Source organism: Vitis riparia, chromosome 4, assembly GCF_004353265.1.
Source record: "Vitis riparia cultivar Riparia Gloire de Montpellier isolate 1030 chromosome 4, EGFV_Vit.rip_1.0, whole genome shotgun sequence".
Classification (NCBI taxonomy): Eukaryota; Viridiplantae; Streptophyta; class Magnoliopsida; order Vitales; family Vitaceae; genus Vitis; species Vitis riparia.
Window position 1 is genome coordinate 18,420,345 of NC_048434.1, and position 27,418 is coordinate 18,447,762.

The window sequence follows — 27,418 nt, forward strand, 5'->3', positions numbered from 1 at the left end:
TGTTTCAACACCTTTAAATGTATTGATTCCGGAAACTGAAAACCAACCACAAAATTTTATTAATGTATTTTCAATTAAATTATTGTAATATCTTATTTTATTGTCTTTTGGTTGAATCCAAAACTGGTTAAATCTAAAACTTCAACATTTATTCCATCTTCTTAATATTTTCTTGAAAGGTTTAAGATGTATTAATTGATATATTTTGGTTTACTCCAACATCTTAAAATCTTATCATTTGCTTTTGAGGATTTACCGTGAAATAATATTTTATAAGCAAAAGTCATTAAAAAGGCGGTCATGTATGTAGTGTGGCAAAATTTGTTGAAAATGTAATGTGTATGTAGTTGTAGTAAAAAAAAAAAAAAAACTACTAAACTTTAATTATTTTGGATAAATATAATGGTTTTTATAATAATTTTTAAAAAAATTTATAGATTAAATGGTTATTGACAACGAAAAAGTGCGTAAAGGGTTTAGAGGAATAGAGGGATTAGGTGAAGCTCCAAGCCAAGCCAATTCAATGGTAGTGGGCCAGCAGCGTGCTGTGGGCCAAGAGTCTTTAAAAGAGCCAAAAGAAAAAGAAATGGAAAAAGTAAAAAAAACAAAAGAAGAGGGAAGCAAAGTCCAATGGGGAGGGGGAGGACAGCAGAGCAAAGACAGTATTCCACTTGTATTTATTTTAGGTTATCCGTTTTCTTTCGGAAATGTGCCTAGTCATATTGTTCCAGTGAGAGGATGACAGCTGGAAACCTCAATTAGGTCACGTGTCATCTGCCAAACCCTACGGCCGCAGGACTGAGTCCCAGCTTCCGCCTATAGGAGACAGCCACACCTACACCCACACCAGATCACCTCCTCTTCCAAATCCCAACACTCGGAGGGAATCGGAATCCTTCTCTCTCCACCTCTGCTGTTAGTGCTAGTGCTGCTGCCCCTCCCTCCCTCCCTCCCTCCCTCCCTCTCTTTTCAGCTGCTCAGATTTGCCTCTTCCCTATTCCCTAACCCTAGCTTGTCTGCTATTGTTCACAAATCAATCTCACCTAGCGGCTTTTTTCGGTTTCGCCTACCACCACCACCACCTCTTCTACCTGGTTCTTCAGTCGCCTTTCAACCAGGTTTTACTCTCCATCTCTCTATATTCAAAATTGTTGTTTGAATTGGAGATTCGAAATTCTTGTTACTCGGACTGATATAATTTTTAATTTTTAATTTTTTATTTAGTCTTGGGGGCAATTGAGGCCGAGTTTATTTCTTCAAATTAAAATTCATTATGGTGTGCTCCTGAATTTTCATTTATAGTTCTCCAGCTCTACTTTCAATGAACTGCGAATTCTTGTCGTGCACCTTCGTTTTCGGGCCTATCCGTAGGAAATCTATGCCTCTGGACACGTTTGAAGATTTTGTCCCTATATAATGATGGATTTGTGCACTGTGTAGTTAAATGTTTTCCAATGGCTTTGTTGCTTTGGCTTATGATTTGCCTATTGCCATGGTTCTTGCGTATACAGTCTTTTATGGACCGAATTTTGCTCTTGTTAGTCGTTATTACGCATCTGACAGGGATTGTTAATTTAATGTAGCAGAGCTAGAGGGATACTTAGGCAATGTTTCATACAACTGAAAAAAAATAAATTATGGTGTTGAACTATCCGTACTGGAGATTTTAGGCTGCTGAATTTGACGTCACTGTGCATTTCCTGCATTCAGAGTTGTTTAATGAGTTTTTCTTTTAAAGAAAAATCAAGTGTTGTCTATTTATGCATTAACAGTGACACTATGCTGAACCACTAGTAGGATGTATATTCTTTGAATTTTCATTTGGGGAATATTCTAAGAGATGCATAAGTTGTTTTGAAGTTTATAATACTAAATATGGTGGTATTACCGTTACTTTGATGAATCATGTTAGTCAATATTCTACAAACATTAATGCTATGTTTGGTTCATGAAAGTTTTAAAGAAAGAAAAAAAAAATTGGAAAGTACTAAGGAAAGGAAGAATATCTTAAGGAGAATGATTTTTTCATGTTTCGTTTACAATGAAAAATACAGGAAAAAAAATCTAATATAATTAAAATTAGCTAGAAATTTATATAACTTTAAATTATTTAATTTTTATATAAACAACGAAAAATAAATGAAATGAGTTTGAAAAAGTATACATAAATTATTTATTAACTTTAAATTTATTTTTTATTTTCCTACATTTTTTTTTTTGTATGTCCTCTTTATTTTCTTTTTCTTGTATTTTCCTTCAAATGTTTTTGGAACCAAACATAGCTAAGGAAAATGATTTTTTTATGTTTGGTTTTATTATGGGAAATACAAAATAAAATCAAATATAATTAAAATTGGTTAGAAACTTATACATTTTCTACTTATTTAATCTTTATATAAAAAGGTTAAAATAAATTCAACGAGTTTGAAGTAGTATATAAAAATAATTTATTAGCTTTAAATATAATTTTTTTTCCTTCGAATTTCCTTTCCTTTTACTTTTTCTTTTTACTTTATTTCCTTTGCATTTTCCCTAAAATTTTTTGGGAACAAGTATAGCCTAAAGTATATGGAATTCAAAGATATGTTATGTCAAATGTATTACGTGTATAAATTATTTGACTACAAATGATAAATATTTCAGCAAAATCAATGACAAAGTTTAATAGTTTTTCACAAGCCAAACCTCTTGACTTGCAAAACCTAAAATTAATTTTTGATGGTTTTTAGGTGGGTCTTCGGGTTCAAGATTAATTTGGACAAGAGCACTTTGTTGGGTATCAATATAAACCATGACCAAGTTTAGGCTTTAGCTTTCTTATTACATTTTGTTTGTTCTAATGGCCCTTAACCTCTTTAGGGAATCTAAGAGTAGTTTCCTTTTGGGATCCAATCATAGATAGGATTTCCAAACAATCAAATAGTTGGAATGAAGTATGTCTATCTTTTGGGGATAGAATAACTCTTGTGAACTCCCTTATAGATTGGATTTCCAAACGATCAGATGGTTAGAAGAAAGTATATCTATCTTTTAGGGATAGAATAACTTTTGTGAACTCCCTTATAGATTGGATTTCCAAACGATCAAATGGGTGGAAGAAAGTATATCCATCTTCTAGCAGTCAAACAACTCTTGTGAACTCCCTTCTTGTCTCTTATTTGTACATATTTCCTTTGAGTATTCAAAGTTCCATTCTAGTTCGCTAATGGTATTGAGCAATTGCGAAGAGATTTTCTTTTGTTAGGGGTGGGGGAAGGTAAGAGAGATCACCTTGTTGGGTTGAACTTGGCATGTAAACCTAAGTAGGGGGGTTTAGGTGTAGGCAAGATCTCTTTGAGAAATAGAGCCCTCTTAGTAAAGTGATCGTGGAGGTTTCCTAGGAAGAATAATGCGTTATGGCATAAGGTCATTTTGACTATCTATGGGCCACATTCTAATGGTTGGGATACCAGCATTGTTGTCAAGTGGCCACATTGCTAGAAGGCTATTGCCTAAACCTTTCGTGATTTTTCTAGTTTCATTTGTTTCTCTATGGGTGATGGTAAAAAAATTCGCTTTTAGGGAGATACTTGGCGTGGTGATTTACTATTTTGTAGTAAATACCCAAATCATTTTAACATGGAGAGATTGAGAGACTTCTCTATTTTCATTGCTTTTGTACCGTCATTACCTACCCGACTTGAAATTTTAACTTTCATCGAAATCTCAGGGATCAAGAATTTGAGGAACTAGCTTGATCAATGTCTTATGTAGCCCATATGTATCTATCACCTTCCTACCCTGATGTGAGAGTTTGGTCTTTAACCTCATTAGGATTGGTCTCAATTAGTTCTTTCTTTAGAGCCCTTTTACATTCATTCTCTATTGCTTTTGATCCAACTTAGCTATTTGGAAATCTAAAGTTCCCTCTAAAGTTAAGGCTTTTGTATGACTTGTGGCTAGTAAGAGGGTTAATACCAATGATATGCTCTAGAAGCGGGGGCCCCTCAAGACTCTTGATCCAAAGTGGTGCATTATGTGCAAGAAGAGTGGGGAATCAATTGATCATCTTTTCCTTCACTATCCGGTAGCTTTGGACTTATGGTTTAGATTATTTAACCTTGTGGGAATGGATTGGGTGCCACCATGTTCAATGGTGGAGATGATGCCTATCTCCTTCAAAGGCTTTGGGAATCATGTAAAAGTTCTATGGGGTATTACAAACCTTAGTATGATTTAGTCAATCTAGTGGGAAAGGAATATGAGGATTTTTTAGGATACTAGGAGGATAGTGGATGCTATTTGGGACTTATTTTACTCTTCTTCCTTTCTTTTTGTCCATACTAGCAAGGCCCTTAGAGGCACACCCTTAAGCCTTATATTGCTAGATTGGCAGCTTGTATGCAAGTCAAGGAGGTTGGTCAGGAAGACCTCACAAATATGGTCAATGCCCATTGAAGGAGTAGTTAAATTAAATTTCGATAGACGTGCTTTGGGCACCCCAAAGCAACTTTAACTTGGGATTGGTGGTGTGATTAGAGATCATCAAGGTTCAATTATCAAAGCATACTCTAAACCTATAGGTGATGGTTTTACTATTGAGGTCGAGATTGTAGTGCTTTTGGAGGGCCTTATACAAACAAAAGCTTTGGGATTGTTGAATTTTGTCATAGAGGGAGATTCTACTGTTGTTATCTCATGGGTGGCTAAAAAGGAAAGAGGTTCATGGATTCAATATCCTTATAGAGTTGGCATGTTGTATTTGATGGGTTCCTCACTTAGCTAATCAGATGACAAATGAGCTACTTAAAAGAGGAGTAAAACAGTTGGTATGTTTTGTTTCAGATTATGTGCCTCCTTGAGTCTGTCTAATGTTTGTCTCAAATGTTGCTTCACTTCTTGTAATTTCTCTTGTTTGTTCAACTACATGGTTCTGTGTCAAGGAATCTATTCCCTTGATTCCCTTGCCTTGATCTAAATTTGTACATTATGGAAGGGTGTCTTGTCCTACTTGATCTTTTTTAATTAATAGAAAGGATCTATTGGGTCTCTAGTTTTTTATTTATTTATTATTATTTATAATTAATTAATTAATTATAAAAAAAGTTAAATAGTTTTTGTCCAGAGGGCCTATTAAAAAGAAGTCTTTGTCCAGAGTTATTTGAGGAATTGAGTTGCTCTCCATGGCATGTCATTATTTTCTCTAATTGTAGTTTGAGTACTAGGCGGCCATATTATTTGTGGGGGTGGGCTCTGGAGGAGATCTTGGTTTTGCAATTTTATGTTTATATTTAATCCTAAAATGTTGCTTCTGTTCACTTGTGAATGTTACCGATACTTATTTTTTACATGAAAATATGAGATTTTAATATATATATTATTTGATTTGATTTTTTTTCAGGCTGAATAGAAACTACTAAAGATATAAGAATCTGGTGATAGGCAGTTGTAATTAAGGGGTTTTTAAGGAGTTGATGTCCTGCTGATCTGAATGGGGGCTGGGGAAGATACCACACCTACTAAGCCTTCCAAACCAACTTCTTCAGCTCAGGTTCTTTCTCTCTCTTTCTCTCTCTCTCTCTCTCTCACACACACACTTATGCACGTATTTACCATTGTCCTTGGTGTTCACAGGAAATGCCAACGACGCCCTCATATCCTGAGTGGTCGAGCTCTATGCAGGTTTGTGACAAAGATATTTAGGGTCCAATTGTGTCATTGTGTATTAATGAATTTGTCTGTTAGAGAACTAGTTAAAGGGTCTATAGCTCACAGCAGAGCTGCTCCTTTTTTAGGCTTATTATGGTCCTGGAGCTACACCACCTCCCTTTTTTGCTCCCTCTGTTGCTTCTCCAACTCCCCATCCATATCTGTGGGGAAGCCAGGTGATGTTGATAATTATGATTTTTTGAAATAGAAAAATATTGTATATCGGTTTGCGTGATTTGACAATAGAACAACCCTTTGACTATCCTAAATGAGAAAAACTCTTATTTTTTTCTCCACTGATGATTTCCAGCATCCTTTAATTCCTCCATATGGAACGCCAGTTCCATACTCAGCCTTATATCCTCCAGGAGGTGTTTATGCACATCCTAATTTGGCCACGGTAATCTTAATCTCCTTTTCATTATTCAATATCCCAAATTTCCAGCTTTATGTACATCTTTTGTTGCTGTAAAAAAATTGAATGCACCTTTTTACCTCTGGAAAACTTTTAAGTTGCGCATCTGGTTTGCTGTATCTGTTTGTAGGCTCCAAGTGCAGCACATTTAAACCCTGAGTTGGAAGGGAAAGGCCCTGAGGGAAAAGACAAGGCTTCAGCAAAGAAATCTAAAGGAACATCAGGAAATACTGTTAAGGGTGGCGAGAGTGGAAAGGCAGCTTCAGGCTCAGGAAATGATGGTGCCTCACCAAGGTATGTTGGCCTATATTGGTGAAATTTTTATTTGTTATTTTTCACATGTTCCATATTGCTTTCATTCCCTCTCATTAATTGTGCTTCAAGATTTTCACCTTCCATGTCATCTCTTCATTGTTTCCCTCTTTCTGATTGTAAATTTGGTTGTCAACAGTGCTGAAAGTGGAAGTGAGGGTTCATCAGATGCAAGTGATGAGAATACTAACCAACAAGTACGTGTTTTTTTTTATACTTTTATTTAATTTGAATGGCTAAAGAACTGGCTGAAACTTTTACAACTTATTTGGGTGGCCCATGTTGCCCAGTTTATGCATGCTGAGGGCAAACTCAGATCCTCTGAACAGTGTTGGAGCGTCAATTTTCTCTATCAAAATGGCCTAGTCTAAAGTGTTACGATAATGTTTTCTTTTTCCTTTAATTTAACACAGTTAATTTTACTTAAACAACATTTGGCCCATTAAAAATAAAAAAAGTTAACACACACTCAATTTCTTCTCTTTAGGAATTTGCTTCTAGTAAGAAGGGAAGTTTCAATCAGATGCTTGCTGATGGTATTTTTCTCCACATCTTCGAACTGCCTATGTTTGCTTTGTTGCCATGATTTTGTAATGACATAACTTGCTTGGCAGCCAATGCACAGAATAACATCTCTGGAACAAGTGTTCAGGCTTCAGTTCCTGGGAAGCCTGTAATATCTATGCCTGCAACTAATCTAAATATTGGGATGGACTTATGGAGTGCATCTCCTGGGGGCTCTGGAGCTACGAAACTGAGACCAAATCCATCTGGCATCTCATCTTCTGTTGCTCCAGCAGCAATGGTTGGGCGTGAAGGCGTTATGCCTGACCAGTGGATTCAAGTACGAAATCTTGCTGTTGTTTTTATTATTATCATTTTTCTAAGCTCTTTTCTTTTCTTTTCTTTTTTTGTTATTTGTCTTTTCTTATTTTTTATTTTTTATTTTCTCCTGATAGGACATGTACTAGGGTTTAGGGCGGGTTTGAGATTTGATTGTAAAATGCAGGCTGGGTTTGGTGTTATACCACTTCTTGCCCCACCCTTCCCTCATTATATACAAAATGGAATTAAAAGAATCAAATTAAATTTTTTCTTTTTTTGAACACATGTAAAATAAAATTGTTAGTTATCTTTTCATAAAAAGTAAGATCTAAAATTTTGTGAAAACTTAATTTATTTATTTTTGAACTATAGTTATTCTAAAATAATTGAATATTTTTAAATGGCCAAGGATACAGTAAAATAAAATAATCTTTTTTTTAAATGCATGTAAAATACATTTAAATAAAAATGAAATATAAAAACTTATGAAGAAATTTATTTATTTATATTAAAATAATTGAAAATTTTAAAACAAGGTAGGGTGTAAAGGTATGGTAGTCTAATTTCCTGCCTTGCCATAGCCCCACCCTACTTTGGATTTGGGATGGCTATGGGGATGTATTTAGTTAATAGAGGCAAGGTTGGGATGGTGGTGATTCACCTGAATGTGCTTTGTTGACATCCCTACATTTCTACAACTATTATCAGCTCTAAACAATTAAATGATAAGCATATTATGAAATCCTTATTCACTTAATTAGACCTCTTGGTTTTGACAGGATGAACGTGAACTCAAAAGACAAAAGAGGAAACAATCTAACAGGGAGTCAGCTAGGAGGTCGAGATTACGGAAGCAGGTATTAATGTACTTTGTGTTCTTTTGTTTGAGCTAGCTGTTTCTTTACTAAATTCTGAATGAATAAAGATGGGAGGGGGGTAGGTAATTGGACACCTTGAAGTCTAAAAATCCATATATTTTCTCTAAACATCACTTACTCAAAACTTAATTGCTAATTTTTAGTTGTTTGAAAAGATAAAAGTATAGCAATGAATATTCTATTATTTAAAAAAGTGTCTTGCAATCAAATAACTTTAAATGCAATTAATATTCAATTATTTAAAAAAAGTCCTACTAGAAAATAACTTGAAATTAAAGTTATCCAAATTCTTTTTAATTAATATATATTTGGTTAACTAAGTTCTTCCAAATCCACTTATATTCATTTATTTTTTTAAAAAAAAGATGAAATTCAAAACTTCACGATGAATTATTAATTTTTTGACACTTATTTATATCACTTTTTGAATTGTTTAATTATTTATATTTGGTTAACTAATTTTTTTACACTTATTTATATCATCAGTTGGAATACTAGAGGTCTTGGTTCTAGAAAGAAGAGAAGGGTAGTAAAGGATTTTCTTGGCCATGAAAATCCGGATGTTGTTCTGTTGCAAGAAATAAAGAGGGAGTCATGCGACAGGAGGTTTATGAGTAGTGTGTGGAAGGCCAGGAACAAAGAATGAGTTGTTCTCCCAACTATCCGGGCTTCAGGAGGTATGACAATCCTTTGGGATGTTTGAAGTTTAAGTGCTTAGAGGTTGTCCTAGGGTCTTTCTTAGCAACAATAAAGTTGGAATCAAAGGAAGAAAGATTTTTTTGGCTCACTTCAGTTTCTAGTACTCTCCACCTTAGAAAGGACTTTTAGGCGGAGCTTCAAGATATTTCTGTTTTAGCTTGTCCGAAATGGTGTGTTGCTGGGGATTTTAATGTTATAAGAAGAATTTTAGAAAAGTTAGGAGGTTCCAAGTTAACCCTAAGTATGAGGGATTTTGATGATTTTATAGGGAAAGTGAGTTAATTGATCCTCCTTTTAAGAATACTTCTTTCACTTGGTCAAATTTGTAAGAAAACCCCGTTTGCAAGAGGTTGGATAGATTTTTGTTTTCAAGTGAGTGGGAGCAGGGATTCCCTCAAAGCATCCAAGAAACACTCTCTAGATTGAGACATCGAATCATTGTCTAATTGTTTTAGACATCAATCCTTTTAATTAGGGGCCAATACCTTTTAGATTTGATAACATGTGGTTGTTTTATCAAATTTCAAGGAAAATTTCGATTGTTGGTGGAATGAGTGTTGGTTTGAATGATGGGAAGGTCACAAATTCATGAAAAAGTTATAGTTTGTCAAGTCAAAGGAAAAGGTGTTGTTAAAGGAAAAGGTGTTCTGGAAGCAAAAAACAAGGGTTAAATGGATAAAAGAGAAGGGGATTGTAATTTTAAATTTTTTCATAGGGTGGCCAATGGTAGGCATAATAGGAAGTTCATCAGGTCCTTGATTGTAATTCTAAATTTTTTCATAAGGTGGCCAATGGTAAGCAGAATAAGAAGTTCATCAAGTCCTTGGTGTTAGAGGATGAGATAGTTTTAGATTACATTGAAAGCATTTCGGAGGAGATCAAACTTCATTTTGGGAAGTTATTCTCCAAACCTTTAGGTGGCTCATGGATGATAGAAGGCTTGGATTGGTCTCCCATTTCAACAAAGAATGTTAATTGGCTGGATCGCCCTTTTTCACAATAAGAGATTCAAAATGTCGTGTTGCATTTAAATAAGAAAAAGGCCCTTGGCCCAGATGGCTTCACCATTGTGTCATATCAGGAGTGTTAAGAGACAATTAAGGACAATCTTTTAAGGGTGTTCTTAGAGTTTCACAATAATGGGATAATTAATCAGAGCACTAATGCAACCTTCATTGCTCTAGTGCCAAAAAAGAGTCAAACCAATAGAATCTCAGATTTTATAGACCTATCAGTTTGGTTACTAGTTTGTACAAGATCATAGCTAAGGTACTTTTAGGGCAGTTGTATTTGAGAAAATAAAGGGTTAATCTAGAAGGATAAAAACACCCAAGAGGGGGGGTTGAATTGGAGTTTAAAAAAAATCTTTTTAAACACAATAAAATTAAGCACAAGAATCACAAATATAAAGAGATGAGGATATAGAAAGCAAACTTAGATTTATAGTGGTTTGACACTTCCTTGCCTACATCTACTCTCCTCAAACTCCTAATCGAGTGAGGGTTCTATTTATACTTGAAGCTTCAACCAAGCTTCTAATCAATTTTTACACTTGGATTCCGGCTCCAATGGGCTCTTACACAATCTCTTCAAGTCTCTACTCTCTTGAAGGCTTTAACACTCAATTAACAAATATGAATCTCTCAACATAGCTTAATAATGACTCAAATACAACTCAAGGGTTAGGATGAATCACAAGGGTACACTAAAGAATATGCAAATGAAGATTTCATGCACCAAGAAAAGAATGAGAGCTTTTATGGTAAAAACAAGTAGGTAACAAATAAATACAGGTGTTCTCTTACTCATAAATGAAGTGGAGCTCTCTATTTATAGGTTTCTAACCTCGGGAGCCAAAAAACCAAAATGTAGCCTCGACTGATCGAGTTGGGGGGTCGACTGGTTCACTAGCCATTAGAGCATTTAATGCTTGATAGGTGACCGTTACTCTCGACCGGGAAAGAAAGGCTACTGGAAAAGAGAGTGTTTTTTGCATCTCTCGACCGGACCTTGTAAGAGAAGGAGTAACCAGTTGACCGGTACCTTAGCCGATTAAGCCAGTTTGGCCAGTGCCTCGACCGGTTCACCATTTTTGGCCCGAAAACCTTTTTTTTTTTTTTTGTCTTTTTGCTTCTAACACCTAGGTAAGGTTTTCAGGTAAAATAATATGTCAATTTTAAAACGTTTTGCCTAACGTTCATTTGATAGATCTCGGATTTTGATGGAAATGTAATTTTAAAGCATAAATCGAGTTTTTCAAAGATGCATGAAATGATATGTAAATCCTAAGTGCACCCATGCATTCATCTTACATATGTTTCCTATGATTAAAGGTCTTTCAAAAGTCTTGATCTTGCATCCATTAGGTCCTTTGATGAATTTCCAAACTAACACCTGAAATTCTTTATAATTCAAATCAATTAGTAACTTAACCATGGTTTGTTATCATCAAAACATGATTAGGAGAACCATTGGGCTAACAATCTCCCCATTTTTTATGATGACAAACCTTGATCATCTAGGAGAAGAAGAATCTCCCCCTCAAACCAATCATGGATCAACAATCAAAATTTAAGAACTTAAAAACAAGATGATCAAGACATATTAGATAGAAATTGTAACAAGAAACAATGTAAGTCATCAAATATATAGGCATATCATATATCATAAGTCAACTGTATCAATGTCTAATATGTACGATCCAAACAAAAAGATATGCATGTGTGAGTCTCTTATATCTAGTCTTCTAGATCCTAAAATATCTTCCCCTTTTGGTAACATCAAAAAGGAAAAAAATGGGGTCTCTAATGAATCAAAGCTGAGGAGGTGGAAACACAGAAAGCAGATAAGCCATCATCTCCTCATGTTAATACTCCAAGCGATCCTCAATACGCTCAATCCTCTGCTGGAGATACTCAAATTATGAAGTGAAACTAGCCTGATATTGATCCATACGATCCTCCATGGAGTAGAAACGTGTATCACTAACCACAACAAGCTCCTCCATGCGAGTGCCAAGAGAGTTGATTTGAACAGATAAATCCACCTATAGAGCATGGTTAGGAGCAAGAGGTGCCTGAGGATGTGGTATCTCAATATGAGTAGGCTCAGTGAATGCAGGTCTAGAGCAGGAAGGCTCAGTGTATGATGGTTGAGTAGATGAACCCTCTGTAAAAGTCGACTCAATCATCATCGGCTCAAAGAAGGTAGCCTCAAACTGAACACCCTCTGTCTAGAGTGGAGGAATGTCAAGCTCGGGCCCTCTCTACTGATAGCCACTCTGAGGGTTTACTCCACCCTCCATCTCTCGAATCTCTGCCTCCTCCTCAACTCCAAGATGTGCCTGTCCCTGTTCCCAGGCCTGTGCTAGTGCTCTCTCTGCTTTTCTCACCAAAGAACCATCTTGGGCCTTCTCAAATTTCATCCTCCCCATGGATTGATCATCATAATTAGCATATGTGCTGGGGGCCTCAAAATCCGTCTCTTTACTTAGGTCGACGCCGGCATTTTTGAATACTCTGGTAAGGAAGCGGCCATAGGGGAGTACATGAGTCGTGCTCTCACAACATGCGATCATGTGTATCATCATCAAATACCTCAAATGGATGGATCCGTCTCCCAGTCATAATGGAGTCTATAAGGAATGCCTCATAATAAGAGACCTCATCTCGATGTCCACCCCGTGGTAAAAAAATAAAGCACAACATATGGTGTAGTACTCTACTGATGACCGTCATGCTTTGTGCTGAGGGTTTGCCCATCCTGTGGGGGTCTGGAAGTCCACAAATCCTTTGAATGGCCTCTCTAGGCTCAAATCCCGGCACAGTGGGCCACATCTTGGACTCGTATACTCTGAGTCCAACCGGAACATTATCAAAGATACGACAGATGCTCTCCTAGTCCAGATGAATATCAACTCCTCTAACAGTAGAAATGATCGGGCCACCCATGCCGTAAGTCGCCCTTAAGTAAAAAGCTCGTACCAAAGTCGGGAAAATCGACTCAGAAATAGTAACCGCGGACAACCAACCCATCTTAGTGAATTAACCCTCGAATCCGAAGTGCTGAAGTTGGGGAAAATTAATATTTCTCCCGGGAACTACTCGTCTCTAAGCAAAGTGTTGTTTGTATCGCTAGTAGTCCTCCACGGAACTGAACAAGGTGGTGTCAAACTGCGCCTTTCGGCGTGCCTCTGACTGAGACGGCTCAGCTGGGCACTTGCCCTATGCCTTAGAGGTCGCGGGCTCTCGCTTAGGGGCTATAGAAGACGGGGATTGAGCAAGATGAAGAGAGAGAGCTGGTAAGGCTCACACCTGAAACCCTGACAAACTGAAATGGAGAGGCAACGGTGCTGAAGCTGACTGTGACGCACCTAAGGAAGAGAAGACCACCCAAAACGGAAACCCTAGCCTTCAAAGTCTTCAAAACTCTCCCAAAATCAGGTCAATCGGTCCAAAACGCACTGAAATCAGTCTCTAGAAGCCAAAACCAGAAAAACCCTGAAGAAACTGAGGAGAAAGGTGCAGAAAACAGAACGCGGGAGTCTCTTAATATTCCCAAACCCCGACAAACCGGCCGACCGAACGAGGACCGGTTGACTGCCTGGTCAATGCGGTGAATGATTTTGACTTTTCAATTTTGCGCACTTTTTCATTTTGTGATCCTCTCCTTGCCCTTTTCAGTTGAAATCCCCAATTTTTTGACTTGCCCTTTTCAGTTGAAATCCCCAATTTTTATGCCCAATGCCAAGGGAATTTTTTATTTTTGGTTGAAATTTGACCATTATCTAAGTATATGTCTATATGATGCATATGACATGGAATTTATGCAATCAGAAGGTATATTCATCAAGAATTCATTAAGCAAACATTTGATCATAAAGAAATCACCCCTAATTGTCTTCTAATATCAACAAATTGTTCTTCACTTAGAGGTTTTGTAAAGATATCAACAAGTTGATCTTTAGTGCTTATAAATTCAAGTGTTATGTCACCTTTTTGTACATGATCTCTAAGAAAGTGATGTCTAATCTCTATATGCTTAGTCGTGAAGTGTTGTACGAGATTTTTTTATATACTTAGGCATTGGTATTATCACATTTAATGGGAACATACTCAAAAGATAAATCAAAATCACTAAGTGTTTGTTTCATTCAAAGGATTTGTGCACAACATAAACCAACTGCTATGTATTCAACTTCCGCTGTTGACAAAGCGACCGAATTTTGCTTCTTACTATGCCATGAAACAAGTGAGTGTCCTAAGAAATGACAAGTGTCACTAGTGTTTTTTCTTTCAACCTTACAACTAACAAAATTAGCATCCGAAAAACCAATTAATTCAAAGTTATTACTCTTAGGATACCATAAGTCTATGTCCATTGTCCCTTTCAAATATTTGAGGATTCTTTTTACGACACTTAAGTGAGATTCTTTAGGACAAGATTGAAATTTAGCACACAAATATACACTATACATAATGTCGGGTCTACTAGCGGTCATGTATAGCAAAGAACCTATCATGCTTCTATACATAGTAGAGTCCATGGATTTACCTTTCTCATCTTTATCAAACTTGATGGTTGAGCTCATTGGAGTCTTCATTGTTTTGGTTTCCTCCATGTTGAACCTTTTGAGAAGATCTCTTATATACTTTGCTTGATTGATGAAGGTTCCTTCTTTTAGTTGCTTGATTTGAAGTCAAAGGAAGAAGTTGAGTTCTCCCATCATGCTCATTTCAAACTCACTATGCATGCACTTAGCAAATTCTTTATAAAGAGAGACATTAGTAGCACAAAAAATGATATCATCAACATATATTTGAACTAAGAGCATATCATTTTCTTTGGTTTTTATGAAAAGAGTTGTGTCAATTTTTCCCATTTTAAAATCATTTTCCAAAAGAAATTTACTCAATCTTTCATACCATGCTCTAGGTGCTTGTTTCAAATCATAAAGTGTCTTTTTAAGTTTAAAAACATGGTTAGGAAAGTTGAAACTTTGAAAGCCGGGTGATTGTTCAACATATACTTCTTCATTTATAAAACCATTTAAAAAAGCATTTTTCACATCCATTTGATAAAACAAAGTCTTTAAAACATGCAAAGACAAGTAGCATCCTAATGGCTTCCAACCTAGTTACGGGGGCAAAGGTTTCTTCATAATTTATCCCTTCTTCTTGATTAAAACCTTGGGGTACCAACCTTGTTTTGTTTATAACAATTATGCCATTTTCATCCATTTTATTTCTAAAAACCCATCTAATTCCAATAATACTTTGATTTGAAGCTCTTGGTACTAATTCCCATACTTCACTTCTTTCAAATTAATTTAACTCTTCTTGCATAGCAATCATCCAATTTTCATCATCTAAAATATCATTTATATTTTTAGGCTCAATTTGAGAGATAAAAGCTAGATTATTGCAAATGTTTCTAAGAGAGGATCTAGTTCTTACCCCACTAGATGGATTACCTATGATTTGATGTTGTGAGTGATTGATGACAAACTTCCATTCTTTAGGAAGATCTTGACTTGATTCACCTTGCACTTGTTGAGGAGGGGGTAGTGCCAATGGTGATTCTTCTTTCTTGAGATCCTCTTCATTTTCTTCTTATTGTCTTCTATCTTCAATTTGCAATCTTCCCATGTAGGTCTCTAAACCTAAACCATCATCAACACTTTCTCTTTCTTGGAGAGAATTATTAGATTCATAAAAAATAACATGGATGGACTTCTCTACAACCATGGTTCTTTTGTTGAAAACTCTAAAGGCTTTACTTGAAGATGAATAACCAAGAAAAATTCCAATATTCGATTTTGAATCAAATTTTCCAAGGTTGTCTTTAGTGTTTAATATAAAACATTTGCATCCAAAGACTTTGAAATAGTTAATGTTGGGTTCCTTATTTTCCAAAGCTCATAGGGAGTTTTCTTAAGTATGGGCCTCAATAATACTTTATTTCAAACATAACAAGATGTGTTAACTGCTTCAGCCCAAAAATATTTTGGTAAGTTGTTTTCATTTAGCATGGCTCTCGCCATCTCTTGAAGGGTTCCATTTTTCCTTTCAACTACCCCATTCTGTTGAGGAGTTCTAGGAGCCGAAAAATTGTGGTCAATTCCATGCTCATTGCAATAATCTTCAAAATCGATATTTTCAAATTCTCTCCCATGATTACTTCTTATACAAGTAATTGCAAATTTTTTTTCATTTTGAACCTTATTGCAAAACTTTGAAAACTCATAAAAGGTTTCATTCTTTTAACTTAAAAACAAGACCCATGTGTATCTAGAAAGTCGTCCACAATAACATATGCATAAGACTTTCCTCCAAGACTTGGTGTCTTAGAGGGACCAAATAAATCCATATGCAATAACTCAAGTGGCCTAGATGTGGAAATGAAGTTTTTGTTTTTAAAAGAGTTTTTTATTTACTTTCCCACTTAACAAGCTTTACAAATTTTATCTTTTTGAAAATTTATTTTGGGAAGGCCTTTAACAAGTTCATCTTTGTTGAGTTGGGAAATGAGGCCCATGTTAGCATGTCCCAACCTCCTTTGCCACAACCAACTTTGATCATGCATTCTTGAAAAACATCTATCATGGCCATCATATTTTGAAATATTTATAGCGTAAACATTATCACATCTATGATCCATGAAGATAATTTTATCATTTTGAATATCCTTGATAATGTAATGAGATGCTTCAAAAATCACTTTAAAACCTTCGTCACAAAGTTGACTAATGCTTCAAAGGTTATGTTTTAAACTATCTACTAATAAAACACTTTCAATGAGAGAGGATGTGTCATTACCAATGTTGCCTTGACTAATGATCTTTCCTTTTGCATTGTCTTCAAAGGTAACATATCCTCCATTTTTCTTTGTAAGAAAAGCAAACTTTGATTCATCTCCGGTCATGTGTCTTGAGCATCCACTATCTAAGAACCACTTATCCTTCTTTGAACCCTACAACATAAAATTCAAGTTGATTTAGGTACTCGTATCTTTTTGGGTCCTTGAGGGTTAGTGACCTTGGATTTTTCAATCCAAATCTTTTTAGTTTTTGCATTTGAATTCTTTTGAGAACCATTTCTTAAAGGGCATGTACTACTAATGCGTTTTTCTCTTTCACTAAAGTTGCAAGTAGTGGAAGGACTTGCAATTGTGGATTCCTTTTCAAAAGCATCATGTATATCTTCATCACTAAGATTAGAGTTTACCTCATCAAGTTCATCTATTGCCATGAAGCACATGTTTGCCACTTCTTTCTCATTTTCTTCTTTAGAGGATTCATCTTCACTTTCACTCCAAGTGGCCATCATTGCCTTCTTCTTTCTTTTCTTGGCTTCACTTTTGTAAAGAGGACAATCATATTCAGTATGTTTCGGTTTCTTGCATTTGAAACACACCAAGTCTCTTTTCTCTTCTCATCTCTCCTTGTCACCATTAGATGAAGATTCCTTTTCAAAAAAGTCTCTTCTAGAAGTGAACCTTCTTCCTCTAAACCTTTTATCCTTTATGAATTTGTTGAACTTTCTTGTGATGAGGGCTAAGTCTTCATCTTCTTCAACTTCTTCTTCTTCCTTAGTTGTAGCTTTGAGAGCTATGCTCTTCTTCCTTTTGTCTTCCCCTTCTTGTTGCTTCTTTGCCAAATTGATCTCATATGTCATCAATAACCCTATGAGCTCCTCCAAAGATAGCTTGGTCAAGTCTTTGGTTTCTTGAATTGCGGTGACCTTTGTATGCCACTTTGATGGAAGTGACCTCAAGATCTTCATCACTTTTTTGGATTCCTTGTAGGTCTTTCCCAAGGCTTCAAGACCATTGACAATGTTGGTGAACCTAGTGATCATCTCAACAATAGTTTCATTATCTTTCATAAAAAACAATTCATACCTATGAACAAGTAAATTGATTTCTGACTCTTTAACTTGATTTGTTCCTTCATGAGTTATTTCAAGTAATATCCAAATCTCTTTAGTCGATTTACATTGACATATTCTATTATATTCATTTATATTCATAGAGCATGACAAAGTATAAACGACCTTAGCATTTAATTGAAAATTTCTTCTATCATGCTCATCCCATTCTTGCTTGGGTTTTGGAACCATGACTTCATCAACTAGTTTTGAAGGAAAAGTTGGGTCATCTTCAATAACGTCTCATACGTCTAAATCGGTTGATTGTAAAAACTAAGTCATTTTAGTTTTCCAATAGAAGTAATCGGTTCCCACAAAAAATGGAGGTCTATTGGTTGCAAAACTTTCAATGTGAGATGAACTCGATGGATTAGTCATTTCCTCTTAGGCAATTAAGTCTTAAACAAGAGGCCTAGCTTTGATACCAATTGAGAGAATAAAGGGCTAATTTAAATGGATAAAAACACCCAAGATGGGGGTGAATTGGAGTTTAAAAAAAATATTTTTAAACACAATAAAATTAAGCACAAGAAGCACAAATATAAAGAGATGAGGATATAGAAAGCAAACTTAGATTTATAGTGGTTCGACACTTCCTTGCCTACATCTACTCTCCTCAAGCTCCTAATCGAGTGAGGGTTCCGCTTATATTTGAAGTTTTAACCAAGCTTCTAATCACTTTTTACACTTGGATTCCGATTCCAATGGGCTCTTACACAATCTCTTCAAGTCTCTACTCTCTTGAAGGCTTTAACACTCAATTAACAAATATGAATCTCTCAACCTAGCTCAACGATGGCTCAAATACAACTCAAAGGCTAGGATGAATCACAAAGGTGCACTAAAAAATATGCAAATGAATATTTAATACACCAAGAAAAGAATGAGAGCTTTTATAGTAAAAACAAGTAGGTAACAAATAAATGCAGGTATTCTCTTGTTCATAAATGAAGTGGAGCTCTCTATTTATAGGTTTCTAACCTCAGGAGCCAAAAAACCAAAAAGCATCTTCTACCGATCGAGCTGGGGGGTCGACTGGTTCACTAGCCTTTGGAGCATTTAATGTTTGGCAGGTGACCGTTACTCTCGATCGGGAAGGCAAATCCCTTGACTGGGAAAGAAAGGCTACTGGAAGAAAGAGTATTTTTTGCATCTCTTGACCGAACCTCGACCGGGAAGGAGTAACCAGTCGACCGGTACCTTAGCTGGTTAAGCCGGTTTGGCTAGTGCCTCGACTGGTTCACAATTTTTGGCCCGAAAACCTATATTTTTCTACTCTTTTTGCTTTTAGCACTTAGGCAAGGTCTTTAGGTAAAATAATATGCCAATTTTGAAATGTTTTGCCTAAGGTTCATTTTATAGATCTCGGATTTTGATGGAAATGTAACTTTAAAGCATAAACCGAGTTTTTTAAAAAAGCATAAAATGATATATAAATCCTAAGTGCACCCATGCATTCATCTTACATATGTTTCCTATGATTAAAGGTCTTTCAAAAGTCTTGATCTTGCATCCATTAGGTCCTTTGATGAATTTCCAAACTAACACTTGAAATTCTTTATAATTCAAACCAATTGATAACTTAATTATGGTTTGTTATCATTTAGGTCTGTTGGAAGGTTTTCAGGTTGAGGGGCTTACGCCTCGGAAGATGGTCAAGGTTCAGTCAGTTCTAGAGAGTTTGAGGGTTAGAATTGTCAGGGATAATGGAAAAGGTGTGGAAGGAGAGAACAAGAGTGCTCTCTCTGTGGACAAGGTTTATTCCAGAAGAAAGAAGAAAAATGACTCTGGAACTCAAGGAGAGGATTAGTTCTGGGTGTGGTTTGTGTCGGGTTGTTTTTGTTTTCATGAAGATCTTAAGTTGGAATACAAGAGGTTTAGGATCTAGGAAGAAAAGGAGGACTGTGAAAAGGTTTTTAAGTACTCAAAACCCAGATGTGGTGATGCTTCAGGAAACAAAGCGTGAAATTTGGGATAGGAGGTTTGTGAGTAGTGTTTGGAAAGGTAAAAGTCTGGATTGGGTTACTCTTCCTGCTTGTGGGGCGTCGGGGGGGATTGTGATCTTGTGGGATTCAATTAAGTTCAAGTGTTCAGAGAAGGTGTTAGGATCTTTCTCTGTTACTGTAAAATTGAACTCTGATGAGGAAGGGTTTTTTTGGTTAACCTCAGTGTATGGCCCGAATAAGGTAGTGTGGAGGAAGGACTTTTGGCTGGAGCTTCAAGACCTATATGGTCTAACTTTTCCAAGGTGGTGCGTAGGAGGGGATTTTAATGTGATCAGGAGGATATTTGAGAAGATGGGTGACTCTAGGTTAACAGTCAACATGAGGTGTTTTGACGAGTTTATAAGGGAAATTGGTTTGTTGGATCCCCCTCTTAGGAATGCGGCTTTTACATGGTCAAACATGCAAGTCGATCCTATTTGCAAGAGGTTAGATAGGTTTTTGTTCTCTTCTGAGTGAGATTCTTTTTTCTCTCAAAGTATTCAAGAGGCCCTTCCTAGATGGACCTCTGACCATACCCCAATTTGTTTGGAAACCAATCCTTTAAAATGGGGGCCGACTCCTTTTAGGTTTGAGAATATGTGGTTGCTCCATCCTGAGTTTAAAGAGAAGTTTAGAGATTGGTGGCAAGAGTGTACGGTTGAAGGTTGGGAAGGTCACAAGGTCATGAGGAAACTAAAGTTTATTAAATCAAAGTTGAAAGAGTGTAACATAGTGGCCTTTGGAGATTTAAGAGAGAGGAAAAACCACATTCTTACGAACTTAGACAGAATTGATCGAATTGAACAAGAAGGGAATTTAAATCTTGATCTGGTTTCAGAAAGGACCTTAAGAAGGAAGGAGCTAGAGGATTTGTTATTGAAGGAAGAGGTACAATGGAGACAAAAATCTAGGGTTAAGTGGATTAAAGAAGGGGATTGCAACTCAAAGTTTTTTCACAGAGTGGCCACTGGAAGAAGAAGCAGGAAGTTCATAAAGTCTCTGATTTCTGAGAGGGGGGAGACTTTAAATAACATTGAGATTATTTCTGAGGAGATTGTAAATTTCTTTGGGAATCTCTATTCCAAAAACGTAGGTGACTCTTGGAAGATTGAAGGGATTGATTGGGCCCCTATTGTTGAAGAGAGTGCAATTTGGTTGGATAGACCGTTTTCTGAAGAGGTGGTTCGAATGGCAGTTTTCCAATTGAATAAGGAAAAGGCCCCTAGCCCTGATGGCTTTACTATAGCAGTTTATTAAGAGTGTTGGGACGTTATAAAAGAGGATCTTATGAGGGTGTTTTTTGAGTTCCACACTAAGGGGGTAATAAATCAAAGTACAAATGCAACATTCATTGCTATGGTGCCTAAGAAAAGCCAAACTTTTAAAATCTCAGATTATAGACCTATTAGTTTGGTTACAAGTTTATATAAGATAATTGCTAAGGTCTTATCAGGGCGTTTACGCAAAGTTCTACATGAAACAATCTTTGGCTCTCAAGGAGCCTTTGTGGAAGGGAGACAAATTTTGGATGTTGTATTGATAGCCAATGAAGTGGTGGATGAGAAAAGAAGGTCAGGGGAGGAAGGGGTAGTCTTCAAAATTGATTTTGAGAAGGCCTATGATCATGTGGATTGGGGCTTTTTAGATCATGTGCTTCAAAGGAAGGGGTTCAACCAGAAATGGAGATCTTGGATGAGGGGTTGTTTATCTTCTTCTAGTTTTGCTATCCTAGTTAATGGGAATGCAAAGGGTTGGGTTAAGGCCTCTAGAGGTTTGAGACAGGGAGATCCTCTTTCTCCTTTCCTTTTTACTCTAGTAGCAGATGTTCTAAGTAGGTTGATGATTAGAGCTGAGGAAACTGGGATAACTGAGGGTTTCCTGGTGGGGAAGGATAGGACTAGAGTGTCCTTGTTACAGTTTGCTGATGATACCATATTTTTCTCTAAAGCCTCTTTGGACCTTCTTCAAAACCTTAAGATTATCCTTTTGGTTTTTGGGCAAGTATCTGGTTTAAAAATCAACTTAGAAAAAAGTACCATTTCAGGTATTAACACTAGGCAGGAGGTGTTGTTTAGTTTGGCTTTGGTTTTGGAGTGCAGAGTGTCAGAGTGGCCTTTGTCTTATTTAGGCCTTCCTTTGGGAGGGAACTCAAAGACAATAGGCTTTTGGGATCCAGTGGTTGAGAGAATTTCGAGGAGGCTGGATGGGTGGAAAAAGGTCTATTTGTCTTTGGGAGGGAGGATTACTTTAATTCAGTCTTGTCTGTCTCACATCCCTAGCTACTTCCTCTCCCTCTTTAAAATCCCTGTATCTATAGCTTCAAAGATTGAGAAGATGCAAAGGGATTTTCTTTGGTCTGGGGCTGGGGAAGGGAAGAAAGATCACCTAATTAGATGGGAGGTTGTTAGTAGACCAAAGGAGATGGGAGGTTTGGGCTTTGGGAAGACTTCTATGAGAAATATTGCCCTCTTAGGGAAATGGCTTTGGAGGTTCCCTAGAGAAAGGAGCGGTCTTTGGCATAAGGTTATTGCGAGTATATATGGGACACATCCTAATGGATGGGACGCCAACATGGTGGTTAGATGGTCTCACAGATGTCCTTGGAAGGCTATTGCTCAAGTTTTCCAGGAGTTCTCCCCTTTTGTCCGCCTAGTGGTGGGCAATGGGGAGAGAATTCGGTTTTGGGAAGACCTTTGGTGGGGAAACCAAACTTTGTGTTCTCAATTTGTTGATCTCTATAGAGTTATTTCTGTGAAAAATCTCACTGTTTCAAATGTCCTTGGCAATTCCTTACCATTGTCTTGGAATTTTAACTTTCACCGCAATCTAACGGACTCAGAAATTGATCTCCTTCAGAGATTAATGGCCTCCCTTAATTCTGTACTTCTTTCCCCTTCTTCATCAGACTCAAGAGCGTGGTCTTTGTCTTCGTCAGGCTCGTTTTCAGTGAAATCTTTTTTCTATGCCTTGTCAAAAGTTTCAAATCCTTTAATGTTCCTTCCGGCCAAGTTTTTATGGAGCTCAAAAGTCCCTTCAAAGGTTAAGGCCCTCGCTTGGTTAGTAGCACATGAGAAGGTAAACACTAATGACAAGTTGCAATTGAGAAGACCCTACAAAGCCCTCTATCCTCAATGGTGCATTCTTTGCAAAGGAAATGGAGAGTCGATTGACCACCTTTTTCTTCATTGTCCCGTTACCATTGGACTTTGGCACAGGTTGTTCAATCTAGTAGGTTTGATTTGGGTCCTTCCAAGGAGCCTTGAGGACATGTTGGTTATTTCTTTTAAAGGCTTGGGGAACTCATTAAGAGGCAAGACACTTTGGCAAATTGCTTGCCTTACTTTGATTTGGATGGTGTGGCAAGAAAGAAATAATAGGATCTTTGAGGATAAAGGGAGAACGGAAGAGATGGTTTGGGATTTGATCCGGTTTTATTCTTCTCTATGGGTTTCTTGTACTGAAGCTTTTAGAGGAGTTCCTCTAAGCATTCTACAACTCAATTGGATTGGGGCTTGCGTTTCAAGAGTTTGAAGGTTGATGGGGTTTCTTTGTTTTTAGAGTTTTTGTTGGGTGTTTTTCCTTGGTATTTGTGTAGGAAGGACCTCTCATCCTTCCCTTGGCTTTTTTCTCTTTCTATTGTCTCTTTTTTATCCCCTGTATTTGTTCTTTTATTAATATAATCTTCTTCGTTTCTGATAAAAAAAAAAGAAAAAAAACATAATTAGGAGAACAGTATTAAGTCCTCCAGGACACCATTTTCATGTCTTATGGTGCTTTTGTTGAGGAGAGGCAAATTTTGGATGTTGTTTTGATTGCAAATGAGTTGGTGGATGAGAAAAGGAGATCAAAAGAGGAAGGGTAGTCTTTAAAATCAATATTGAAAAGGTCTATGACCATGTTGATTGGGGTTTTTTGGACCACGAACTTGAAAGAAAAAGGTTTAGTTTAAGATGGAGGTCCTAGATGAGGGGATGTTTGTCTACATCAACTTTGGCAGTCTTAGTGAATGGAAATGTCAAAGGTTGGATTAAGGCACAAAGAGGCTTAATACAAGGAGATCCTCTTTCCCCTTTTCTTTTCACCAATGTGGTTGATGTTTTAATTCTAGTGGGTGGAAATAGGATTAAGTGTCTCATTTACAATTTGCTTATGACACTATCTTTTTTTATAGAGTTTCCTTGGAAGAGCTACATTCTCTTAAGCTGATTTTGTTGGTTTTTGGGCAACTTTCAAGGCTAAGGATCAATTTAAATAAGAGCTCTCTTTCTTAAATCAACTTTTAGTTGAGAACAAACTGCCAAGATTGTTTCAATGCGTGATTGTGTAGTCTCTGATTGACCTTTAACGTATTTGTGTCTTCCTTTAAGGGGAATTCGAAATCAATCTCATTTTAGGATCCAATGATTGATAGAGTCTCTAGGAGGTTGGATAGGTTGAAAAATGTTTTTCTATCCCTAGGAGGTAGAATTACCCTAATCTAGTCTTGTTTGATGCACATCTCGAGCTATTTTTTTTTATCTCTTTTCAAGATTCCAACATCAATAGTTTCAAAGATTGAAAAGATGCAAAGAGGATTTTTATGGTTTGCTTTTGAGGAGGGTAAAAGGGATCATTTGGTTAATTGAGATCTAGTGTGTAGGCCTAAGGATTTTAGTGGGTTAAGGTTTGGGAAAATTGCTATGAGAAATCAAGTTTTTTATTAGGGAAATGGCTTTGGAGGTGTTCTAAGGAAAGTTTCGCTCTTGGACATGGGGTTATCTTGAGTATCTATGGGACACATCCTAACGGATGAAAGGCCAATAATATAGTTAGATGGTCACACTCTTGCCCTTAGAAGACCATTGCACTTATTCTCCAGGTTTTTTCTACACACTCGCTTTGTAGTGGATAATAGGACAAACATTCATTTCTGGGAAGATTTATTTGGGAGGGGGCAAAGGATCAACCTTTGTGTTAACAACTTCCTAGACTTTTCAGAGTCACCACAACTAGAAACCAATCTATCTCAGCTATCTTAGGCAATGACACCTCTTTGTCTTGGGATTTTTATTTATGTCTGAACCTAACTAATGTGGAAATTGAAAATCTTGGAAAACTAATGACCTTACTCTCTCATGTAATTTCTCCATTTGTTCTAGATGTGAAAGCTTGGATACTTTTTTCTTCTAGAGTATTTTTAGTAAAATCTTTTTTCTTAACCTTGTCCAATTGTTTAGATTCAGTTCCTTTCCACCTAACAAATTTTCTGTTGAAATCAAGAGTCCCTTCTAAAGTCATGGTCTTTGCTTGGTTAATAGCACATAAGAAGGTAAATCAATGGCATGCTACAGTTGAGAAAGCCATCTAATGCCCTTAGCCTTGATTAATGTACCCTTTGTAAGAGGAGTGGAAAGACAATTGACCATCTCTTCCTACATTGTACGTTTACTTTAAGGTTATGGCATAGATATTCTCATAGGCTAGGATGGTGTGGGTTGAGCCAGGTAGTATTCGCGATATGATGGTTATCTCCTTCATGTGTTTTGGGAACTCTACTAGAGACAAAACTCTTTGGAAGATTGTTTGTCTCATTTTGTTGTGGATCGTGTGGAGAAAGAGGAATGCTAGGATTTTTTTAGGATATTTAGAAGACGCCTAAGATGATGTGGGACTTGCTTCATTTTCATTTTTTTATTATTTTTGAGCCTACTTGTATTGACGTTTTTAAACCATTTCCATTGAGCATAATTCAGCTTAATCGGCTTTCAATATGTACACCCTAGGGTTGGGCTACACAATGAGGTCCCAAGATGAGCTTCAAGAGATGTTATACTTGTGTAGACTTTTTTTGGTTCCTTTTGTATCATCCTTCTCGTAAAGTAGAGGCTTCTTTGGGTTTTTTGATTAGGTTTGTATTTCATGGGGAGGATTTCTCATCCTTCTCATGTTTTTTTATTCACTTTAATTAATACATCTTTTGTTTCTAATCAAAAACAAAAAAAAAATTGTTTGACAAATTTTTCTTGCTAGTTTTTAAATTATCAAGATTATTGATACATGTATTTATGACTTTTCTCATGAAATTAGTTTTATTAAAAAAATTATTGTTTATAAAATATCAAAAACTTATTTTTGCTAAAATATTAGTTTTATTAAAAAAAAAATTATTCTTTATAAAATATCAAAAACTTATTTTTACTAAAATATCTAGATATTTTGGTTGTTTGCAATTTCAAATGATTATGTGTTTAATTTGACAACTCTGATTTTTTTTAAAACAATTTCTTTACAACATTTACCGATATTACACAATATGATACAACAATGCATGAGGAGATACACAAGCTTTTCAAAATAGAAAACTATATCTCTAAATTTTTGCTCTGCAGCTGTCTATATATATATATGATCTTCTTAATACAATAAATAGAATTTTCAGTTTTTTAACCTTTGGTGTTCACATTTTACATATTTTGCTAGTAGAGGATATTTCTTTAAGCTAATACCTAGCAAGACATATTGAGGTGAGGAACATGCACTTCATGATATGGATCTGATACAAACTCTGTAGACGGGAATTTGTCATCAAAACCGCACTCCATGTCCCCTATCCTTATGGATTTAAAACTATAGTTCATATTCTTGTTGGCAATAGCACCAGAGGTTTAGGAAGCTAAGTCCTGAGGAAATCACTCTGCATTTGGTGGGTTCATATGGTTGAAGCTTTTAAAAGAGTCTGTTTTCATGACTTCTAAGGCATGGTTCTCCATGGTTTTCTGGTGTTGGGGTTATGTGGAAGGAGCTGAACGTAGCTGATGATAGGATTGAATGATGAGTTTTTGGGTCAGCATGGGTTCCAGTTAGCAGACCAGCAACATTTCCTGTTTCTACTCAGCTAGGGATGACTTGACTCTTGCCTCTCTTGTGTACTAGGTTTCATTGATAGAGGCATCCCAGATGGATGCAATCTATAGGACCAAGGATCAACACGATGTTACCCTGAGTCTGCTACCAGCAGTTATATCAGGCTAGTCTAAACCAGTAGGATCAAGTTAGAAAGACTTGTTATGCAGCTCCTTCAAGGTAGTTTAGGTCTTTCTATCCAACCCTTTAAACCCACTTCCATGTCAGCTGGCTAATCAGGGACCATTGGATCTTCAAGGTTATCCCACCCTTTTAAGCCAGCTAGCACCAAGGTGGTTTCAGCCTCCATGCGAGCCTACCAATCTATGAGTATAAATATGGGCTGCAGCAAGGCATATGGTATGCCTGGCCATTCATGATCTATAATCTGGGGTCTTAAGCCTGAGTTTGGTTTCAAGTTATATCCTTGGGCTTCTTCATCTCCAAGCAAGTGCAGAGCCCAGATTTACTTGATCAGGCCTGACATGCTGGATGAGAGTACTTGGTATCATGTATTGTGGCTTTGCTCATTATGTCATGTAGAGGAACTATAGTTAGCATCTAAATGCCTATCTTTTATTAGGCACTTGTGGATGACAGGTAAACTATTGACTTATATATTTAGAATTGTGGTTGGAAGGTCCTGGGTTTTAATTCTTTAAAATTGCTGCCTTCTATTTGATAAATGTGGATGATAGTTTCTTTTTTTTTTTTTTAGTAGGCAACAAAGAGATGTACTAAAAAGAGTGTCTATCAAAGAAAGAAGGCACAACTCAGTATATGGCAGATATCATGGAACCCAACAAA

The 27,418-nt window shown here is 36.5% G+C and overlaps 1 protein-coding gene across 2 annotated transcripts in view; it reads left to right on the plus strand.

Moving 5' to 3' along the window:
• The first annotated feature begins 810 nt into the window (after positions 1–810).
• The window catches only part of LOC117912875 (G-box-binding factor 1), a 33,285-nt gene continuing 6,677 nt past the window's right edge, over positions 811–27,418 (plus strand). The window contains exons 1-11 of one of the 2 annotated variants that reach the window (XM_034827645.1): positions 811–1,118; positions 5,381–5,530; positions 5,614–5,661; positions 5,775–5,864; positions 5,999–6,088; positions 6,234–6,397; positions 6,555–6,612; positions 6,903–6,951; positions 7,030–7,259; positions 8,020–8,097; positions 8,605–10,176. In XM_034827645.1, the coding sequence (XP_034683536.1) occupies positions 5,471–5,530; positions 5,614–5,661; positions 5,775–5,864; positions 5,999–6,088; positions 6,234–6,397; positions 6,555–6,612; positions 6,903–6,951; positions 7,030–7,259; positions 8,020–8,097; positions 8,605–8,616 (879 nt within the window). In that variant the 5' untranslated portion in view covers positions 811–1,118; positions 5,381–5,470 and the 3' untranslated portion in view covers positions 8,617–10,176. Of the gene's footprint in view, positions 1,119–5,380; positions 5,531–5,613; positions 5,662–5,774; positions 5,865–5,998; positions 6,089–6,233; positions 6,398–6,554; positions 6,613–6,902; positions 6,952–7,029; positions 7,260–8,019; positions 8,098–8,604; positions 10,177–27,418 lie in introns of those variants that run through there. The other variant, XM_034827644.1, reaches the window with a different exon arrangement.